Source organism: Neolamprologus multifasciatus, chromosome 2, assembly GCF_963576455.1.
Source record: "Neolamprologus multifasciatus chromosome 2, fNeoMul1.2, whole genome shotgun sequence".
Lineage (NCBI taxonomy): Eukaryota > Metazoa > Chordata > Actinopteri > Cichliformes > Cichlidae > Neolamprologus > Neolamprologus multifasciatus.
Window position 1 is genome coordinate 30964116 of NC_140440.1, and position 9358 is coordinate 30973473.

At 40.4% G+C, this 9358-nt stretch overlaps 1 protein-coding gene across 1 annotated transcript in view; it reads left to right on the forward strand.

Annotated features, from left to right (window-relative positions):
• Positions 1–7516, forward strand: part of LOC146524787 (MORC family CW-type zinc finger protein 3) — a 15825-nt gene extending 8309 nt beyond the window's left edge. The window contains exons 12-17 of the mRNA XM_085173781.1: positions 1262–1339; positions 3659–3695; positions 3798–4120; positions 4350–4857; positions 5701–5864; positions 6548–7516. Of these exons, the coding sequence (XP_085029907.1) occupies positions 1262–1339; positions 3659–3695; positions 3798–4120; positions 4350–4857; positions 5701–5864; positions 6548–6704 (1267 nt within the window). The 3' untranslated portion in view covers positions 6705–7516. The remainder of the gene's footprint in view (positions 1–1261; positions 1340–3658; positions 3696–3797; positions 4121–4349; positions 4858–5700; positions 5865–6547) is intronic.
• The last annotated feature ends 1842 nt before the right edge of the window (positions 7517–9358 follow it).

Below are 9358 nucleotides of genomic sequence, written 5' to 3' on the forward strand. Positions count from 1 at the left end.
ATATTCATTTCTAATTTGGTCCATTCTGATCATTTACAATGAAAATCGTAATATTTTCAGCTCAGAGCTTCTGCAAACATTATATAATACCATCTTGTAAACCTTATTTTTCGCTCTAGATGCTATTCTTCTGTTTCGAATCACCTCTGACATTTGTTTTCAGTCACTCCACCCTGGCTGCACTCTCTTCTTCCCCTCGCTTGTGTGTGTTCGCCTTTCCACTTGTCTCCCTCTCATTCACACACATTTTGTCGCTTCTGCTGGCTTTCATTCCCCCTCTCTCAGAGCATACCTCCACCACTCCAGGCTCGCTTCCACCTGCTCTCACTGCACATCACAAAGCCACCTGTGAACACCATAATCCATGGTCTCTTTGTCATGGAGTGAGTCCAGACAGAGTTCACTCTGGTTAATGTGGGCGACCGTGGCTCAGGGGGCTGGGAAGCGTATCTGTAACCGGAAGGTCGCTGGTTGCGATCCCCGGGCTCTCTGTCCTGGTCGTTGTGTCCTTGGGCAAGACACTTTACCCTACCGCCTACTGATGTTGGCCAGAGGGGCCGATGGTGCGATATGGCAGCCTGCCTCGCTTCTGTCAGGGCAGCTGTGGCTACAACCGTAGCTTGCCTCCACCAGTGAGTGAATGAATAGTGGCATTGTAAAGCGCTTTGGGTGCCTTGAAAAGCGCTATATAAATCCAATCCATTATTATTATTATTATTAATCCAGAGACAAAATTGATAGCTGAACCTCAGCTCTTCCTCTGATATGCTCGTCATTTTATCAAGTGAAGCTAATCAGCTACCAGGTAACTTAACGAGTTAATCTTGCTAAAATTAAGACTTCAAATTTTAGTATTATCTTAATGAAGTCAGAGCACAGAGTGGAGACACTGAATTTTAGCAGGCAGGCAGACCTATATTTTTTTTCTTGAACTATTCTGTGGACTAGAGGTCAAGATATTTTAGCCTCTTCAGCATCAGTAGTCACCATTTCCTTTTTTTTAGTCTGCCTTTAATCGTTTAACTCTGCATGGTCATATTTTAGCGCTCTCTGTGGTTAATAGATCGAGCACGAGCCCTTTCTGAACCCCGCGTGTCCTTTGCATTCATTTTCTCCCTTGTTTACTTTTTATTTCACTGCTTTTCTTAAACAAAGACAGATATTTCTAATGGCTTGTATGATGCAAAACGTCATTTTCAATTTTCGCCAAAGCTGCTGCTGACTGAATTCAAAGTAAGCACAAGTCTCTTTGTCTTTACAGAAGCTGCTCGTCACCAGAGGAAACAGAAGAACACGAGGAGCTGTTAACAGCGAGCTATCAGAAAAGCCACAAGAAACTGTAAATTCCCATTTCTTTACACCTCTGAAACTTTGACTGTATGTGAAAATTCGTACATGGACGGATATATCGCACTGCAGCTCTTTCTGCATGCCTGCTTGCTCTTGTGGCTTCACATGCCGTTTTGTGGTTTCATGCACTTATTTCCGGCGGTTGTCCATGTGACTCTATGTGTGTCTGAGAAAAGTTTACTTATGGTCTCCTCTAACTGATAAGAATCAATTAGCTCTTTAAAATATGGTTCTATGTTGCTCTTCAGTACACAAAACGCTTTAGGTCTGTTATTTAGACACTTAAGCAGAAGTCAGCAGAAAGGGCAACATCTAATTTGCTTAAATTTGGCAACTTTTGACAGAAATCTGTTAGATACAAATGTACTAAGATAAACCACAAGGTTATAAACCGCTCACTGACAGCAGTTAGTGAGTGATGCAGAGACTAAAGTGACTGTGGTCTGCCCATAGACTGCATGTAAAAGATGGATGTGACTTGAACCTGAAATCTTCCTAATGGACGACAGGGGGCGACTACTTATGTAACAAAAAGAAACCTGATGGTCTGTGACAAAAACAACCCTACTGCTTAGTTACTCAATGAATTTAGTAACTTAATACTAGGGCTGCCACAAACGATTATTTTGATAGTCGACTAGTCACCGAATATTTTTGCGATTAGTTGACTAATCAGATCATGCATCCATTGGACGTAAAACGTACAGCTTATTGTACCAGCAGCATCTGCTCTTATATAACTATCATTAGCTTACAGCTTTAAGTGTTTAAGGTATGTGCTAACTAAAAATAAAGACCAGATGATAGTTTATTAAATTTTAATGAAATTTGCAGATTGTTTCGGTGAAGTTTAATAAACTCCTTGCTATCTAAAATATAACAGGACACCAGAGTATATTCTCCAGCATCTCACACTTCTGATAATCAGCTGTCTGCTTGACGTTTATTCAGCTGTGTAAAAACTATAACTCTAATCTCAGCCAAACCGATTTACTCAGGAACAAATAAAATACTAAAAAAGGCCAAACAATAACATTTTAAGTTATCTAAGTGACTTATATATCATGTTTAACCTGAGTAGCGAAAGACGGCGGTGGGTTTGAAAACGATTTGCCGGGAGTCCGGTGTTCTCACGGCTCTAGTGAGCCTTGCCCCCGGCTAGCTATCGAGCTAGTGGGTAACAGACGTCTCCGAAAACGTCGGAGCGCTTTTGAAAATATGTGGTGTCTTGATAAACTGAGCAGATATTTGAGGTTTACACAGTTACATTCTCACCTGAAAATATGTTAAACATTTCTTTTGCGACCCAGAAAGAATAATAAGAGTAATATTAAAGCTAACTAGCTTCCGCCATTGTTGACAACTGTTCTGGGCTGCGCTATGAATTCTGGGACACAGCTTCCTCTTCTTCGGGGTTTAACGGCAGCTGGCATCCTTGTACATGCAGTGCTGCCATCTTCTGTTTCAGTCCGTTATTACACTCTTAAATCCTACTACTTATTCCTGCGTCTTTTGTGATCTTACAAAGCTTCAAACGACGCGTCAACTATTAAATCAGTCGTCGACGATTTTAATAGTCGATGTAATCGTGACTAGTCGACTAATCGTGGCAGCCCTACTTAATACCTAGTTTCAGTTGTTGATTGTTGCAGAATAATTTTTGTTTTATAACTAAATAACTGAGAAATATTCTATTGAACTTACACCAAGAAACTCTGATTGTTTTACAGCCCTGAGTATTTGTGTGGCATTTACTTATAGCATTACTCTGGAAAGTTAACATGTTTTTTTTTTTCAGTGCGTGGTTACTCGGACTTCCTCCCACAGTCCAAAGATATTCTTTGCTAAGGTGATTCTAAATTGGCTGTAGGTGTGAACGGTTGTTCGGGTCTCTGCGTTAGCCCTGCAGACTGACAAACAGTCTAGGGTATACCCCAGCGTTAGCAGATACTGATGGTTTCCAGCCCAAAGCCTATTTAAAACCACCACTATGCACACGAAGCTGCCCAAGATATTGTTTTACGTTTAGTTTTAATCACCGCTGCACGACATCGTATTCAGAAAATCCAGTGCCCGCAGGAGTCACACAAAAACAATCCTTAAATCAACAAATAACAGCGAAGTCTTACAGACAACTTGATTCATCATGTCTGATTAGGGCTCAGATTTACTAAGCAGAATAACTTGTGTGCGCAATCCCCGAATAGCCTTCATAGGTTCAGTTAGTTAGTTAGTTCCAGCAGAGACAATTATATTTACTGACGATAAACCAGAGCATAACGTGATTATCCGTGTTTTTATCTTGCAGAGAGTACTCCAGAGGCACAAAACGAAAATCACTAGAGGTATGTAAATTTGTTTGTTTCTTATCTTTGTTGTGTTTTTCTCACCGACAGTAAAGGACCCGTACTGTATCTCACAGGTGCGTTCGGCTGTTTTCATTGCAGGTGTCTGAGGTAGAGGAACAAGTGTCTAAACATCAAATCGTCTTACGGAGTTCATCTAAGCCCAGCAAAGTGGAAAACGCAGATGAACTCACAGATCTAAATGACACTTTCGCGAATGACGAGTCACGGTCGGACACGGACACGCAAACGCGGGAGGAGGCCGCTGGAAGAGACACGGTCACTAAAAAGAAGAATGAAATTGCAAAAGGAGCGTCGCCCGAGGAAAATGAGATAAGTGACAAGAGGCTTCAGGATGAAGAGAGCGACAAAACGGAAAACGCAGACATGGAGACAGAAGAGGAGGAGCACTTAGAAACTTTAAGGTGGGGAAAGATTGAATCGAATAAAAAAGAGAATCTAATTCCAGTCTAATCCAAGTGTATTGATGCAAACTTGTGCTTTAGATAATGGTTGGATATAGTGTAGTAATTAATTTATATATATATATATATATATATGTGTGTGTGTGTGTGTGTGTGTGTATAGATACATATATCAGTGTTTAATACCTTGTATTAACCGATTAACCCTGCTTTTTTGTAACCCCAAAAGGATGTCAGATTCAATACTGTACGTTGTTAAAAAGAAGCGGTACCTTTGGAAGCTTCACCAGTCCGATTCAGCAGTTACGGATAAGGAGTTGCATTCTGGGAAACAAAGTGATATAGTCAAGACATTATCCCCAGAAAAAAACAAAAAGGACGCCAGCAGCCGGGTAGAGAACTCAGACACAAACCCACCGCAAACCCACACCGGCAACACATGGCAGCACTCGCTCCCCTCCACACAGCAGACTGTGATAGTGCCCCCGCTGAGTCGAACAGAAGGGCAGCAGAGCAGGGTGCTGCCCACAGAAGGGGCTAACCGGGAGGCTAAAATGCAGAGGCTGGTTGGGTTGGAGAAAGAGGCCGAGAAGCTCCGCAGCCTTCTAGGTCTGGAAATCACAAAGACAACTCGAGGAACGATGACAAATGATGACAGCGACGAAAAATGTCCAACGCAGACGCTGGAGAAACCATCGGGACGCAAAGAGGTCGGCTGTCAGACGGACATGGCTGAGGTCAGAAACCATTTAGAACCATTTTTGCCTTTTTAGTTTATTTAAATGTTGGTTAGACTCACATTTTACTCTATCATGATTTTCTTTTGATTCTCATCATTCCTTCTTGTAATGAGCCTCTTTTGATATTTACTTTTAGTAGTTATTAAACACTTGAAGGACATGTAATAATAATTCTTTCTGGTTAAAGTGGCCTGAATACATTGATTTAAAGCATATATTTTCAACAATATAGAGTTTCTAGGTGATATCTTTTCACACCCCACTGCTTTATTTAATCATTAGCAGTTATTAAACTCTGGCTCTCTCTCTTCCATAGTTTCCTTTTGTCCCGTCTCTCTCTCTCGTCTCCCTTTTCTTTCCTCTCACTACCATCCGGTCAGAGCGGATAGCTGCCGCTCCCTGAGCCTGATTCTGCAGGAGGTTTCTTCCTGTTAAAGGGGAGTTTTTCCCTTGGCACTGTCGCCAAGCCCTTGCTCACAGAGCATCGTATGATGACGTCATTTTTTCTGATGTTGTAGGGCCTTTTTACCTTACAATATTAAGCACCTTGAAGTGACTTGTTTGTGATTGGAGCTTTAAATTAAAAAAAAAGTGAAATTTGATTTGACTTGCAGAGCTGAATTTAGCTACTAAAATATATTAATCTAAGGTAATCCCAAGTATAATGTTTGATCATCTTAATAAGTAGTTGAGTGTTTTGTAATCATACGAACAAATCAAGCACAAAAGAGTGAATTATTAAAAAGAATGATAAATACTGCAGTGTAATGTGATTTATTTTAAACCAGTTAAATCTGATTTAAATGAAATAATCTTTGATTATCTCCTGCTGTCTATCAGTGCTCTACTTCATCCTCTGGCCTGATTCAGGCTGCAGAACTTCACGGGTTAAAAGCTGTGAGTGAGTCCAACAACCAGCCTGAACTGAGCAGAGCCAGGAAGGAAAAGACTGACAGCCAGACGAGAACAAGACTCAGTGACACTGAGGCCCATGAAGACAACAGGTGAGTGCGCTGTACAGACGTCTACATGCAGCTGTGTAGACAGGGACCCAAGCTATATATTGATATTGTTCTAATTTGCCTAATGGTAAATGGCCTGCATTTGTATAGCGCTTTACTCAGTCCCTAAGGACCCCAAAGCGCTTCACACTACATTCACTACAGTCATTCACACATTCACACACTGGTAATGGCAAGCTACATTGTAGCCACAGCTGCCCTGGGGCGCACTGACAGAGGCGAGGCTGCCGAACACTGGCGCCACCGGGCCCTCTGACCACCACCAGTAGGTAAACATGGGGTTAGTATCTTGCCCAAGGATATTTGGCATGCAGCCAGGAGGCAGCCTGTGATCGAACCACTGACCTTCTGATTAGTGGCTGACCTGCTCTGCCACCTGAGCTACAATGCTTAATGCTTAATGCTTAATTTATATTTACCTTCATCTGCACAAGGTACGTGTAGATAAATGGACCGAGTATCAGTCAAGACTGCGATTTATTTCACTTCAACTTTACAGGTTTTGATAAAGGAACACCTCGTAAACATCTCACTTGTAGCCTTTTACACCTATTCATACACGATACAAAAGCTCAGTTCTCCCAGAAAAGATTTTCTTCAAACAAGAAGTGAAATCTGAGCTGTTTGGGTTTCTTGCTGTAGTGACAAATCTGTTGTACGCTCAGGTCTGTGCAGGAGAATCTGCATGACATCCGCAACAACGTGGTAGTGCTTCTCACGGCCCTCCTGCCCCAGCTGGACCTGGCCGGCATCAGCCTGGAGACCAATGACGTAGACAACATCCTGCAGCAGATCATAGAGGTCAACTCCCTGAAGCTATGATCAGCAGTCCAGCAGAAGTCTATTATTATTCGTTGTGTCACACATACTTACACAGTTATGTTTGGATCAATTAAACCATTTGTTACTTCAGTATACAGTATGCATATGTTAATAATTCTCTTTCTGTTGATTTGGAGAGTAATGTCATTCCCATGTTTTTCATATTCCTGGTGCTGCATGTGGATTACGTGTATAATAATGAAGATTATAAAACCTGGTAATATTTGTGTTCCGTGTGGTAATCAGTTTGCAGTGTTAAAATAAAAGACATGTATCGAATTACTTTACCTCAGTGTCTTTCAATTGACAAAATTACAGTTCAGGTGTATAAAAAATTGCCCTGCACTGATTACTGTATCAAGCTGCGAGTGCCAAGAGTTCTTGTTAAGCAAGAGGCTGGGAAAAAGAGACAGGAGAAATGCTAAGTACTAGTTTGCAAACCGTTTTTATAAAGAGAGTTAAGAGGAAAAAAAAGTTGTAACTTAAATTCTTGTAGCTGTCAGGGTCGAGTCACCAAGTCTGACTACTCGTACTTGTGAAGCTGTCTTGTACATACGGCAAACGGTTGTCACATCGTTTTTGAATACTTGTGCAGTATAATCTTTAAGAACATGAGCATGTTGGTCATGATGTCAGCTAGAAAATATGAGGGGTTTTTTGTCTCAGTTCATCCATTGATTTTTTAACTGTTGCTTATCATTGTTCTGCTGCTTTTGTTGTTCTTTTTTAATTAGCTATTTAAGTTGCTGTACACACTCGGTTGCTGTTTTCTAAACAGGATTTGTTATGTTTGCATTAAAATATTGAAAGCAGTTATTGCTCACTGCATCTCTGTTTTTAAGCTACTCGTGGGTTCAATAGTGGGATTTAAAATGGGAAGGTTTTCAGTACTTATTCTTTTTGACCACAAGGTGACAGTAAAGCCTCTCAAAGACACCTTTGGAGAAGAAGGTAGAAAATTCTTTGCTTGGTTGGTTAAGTATCGACCATCCAGGGCAAACAGTAATTGAATCTTGTATTGAAACTAAGTGGCATCTGTATTATATGTTTTTTTCCAACAATATCTTTATTATTTTTTACATTTTAATGACTTACAAACAGTCCAACATTCTAAATACTACATGAACATACACTCCTCTCAGACAGCAAAAAGAAAACAAAAAAGTCGTCAGATTTATCACTCCATTAAAGGCCTAAATTTGTCATTATTCCAAATCAAATGTCATTGCCCTCAGTCCTCGTCCTCCTCAGATAATACAAATCCTTCTACAAAATTCACAAATGGTCTCCACACCTTCTCAAAAACATCCAATTTCCTTTTCAGTATACATGTTATCCGCTCCAATGGCAAAGCCACCATCATTTGTTTTATCCACTGTGTGATACTCGGTTCCCTTGTTTTTTTTTTTCATTTTAGTGCAATTAATCTTTTTGCTTGTAACAAACCCATATCAATAAACATTCTGTCACTTTTTGTGTACCTCATGTTTTCTGGGTACAATCCCAGAATAAGGAAGCCAGGATCCAAAACAACCTCTTTGGATAATATTTGTTTTATAGTTTGTGTTACTGGAACCCAAAAGGAGCCAATCTTCCTGCAATCCCAAATACAATGCCAATGAATGGTATTATATTACACAATAGTTTGATACAGCATTAACAGTGTAGCGCACAACCAACCAACACACCCTGGAAAAGATTTCTTTTCTGTCTCTTTGACATTTTTGTAAACATTACACAGTGCATGAAGAATGTATTGATGAAAGGTGTGTTGCGATAATTTATTGTAGAAGCACACAGTTTCATAATGCAGGTATTCATTTATTGCTATTGTTTGGCTATTAAACATTGGAAACCCATTATGGCACGTTAATAGTAAAACTCTTCTTGCTTCTGTTTTTTTCTTTCTTTTTATAAAATTGTAAATGCAGGCGGTGCATTGGTGAATGCTATTTTCAAATAGTCAAGTATACACTTACCAACCTCTTCATTAGGTAAACCTGTTCAACTGCTCATTAAATATTGACAAATTCCATGGCACCAACTCAATGCTTTTATGCACAAAGACATGAGGTAGATAACCTGCTGAAGTTTTAAGGGATCTTCAGATGGGGAAGAAAGGTTAGCTAAGTGGCGTTGTGACGGTTGTTGGAGTATTTTATAAACTGCTGATCTAGTGGGGTTTTTTGCACAAACATCTGTGGGGAGTATAGGGAATGATCTGGAAAAGAGATGACAAGTATTGGTGACCATGTCCATCCCAATTTCAGATGGCTTCTTCCAACAGGTTAACACACCATCTAACATTGTTCAAACTGGTTTCTTGATAATGACTGTGTACTCAAATGGCCTCCACAGTCACCAAATCCAATAGAGTTCCTTTGGGATGTGGTGCAATGGCAGATTCACATCATGGATGTGGAACCACACATCTGCAGCCACTGTGTGATGCTATTATGTCAATTTGGACCAAAATCTCTGAAGAATTTTTCTAGTACATTGATGAATCTGTGCTGTGAAGAATTAAGGCTGTGTTGAAGGCAAAAATGGTTCAACCCAATACTGTCACGACTAGGGGCAGCAGCCGTGTGATGTGTGGAAAGGAGGACTCAAATGCAGCACTTATTAGGATGTGAGGGTGATTAAGAATAGCG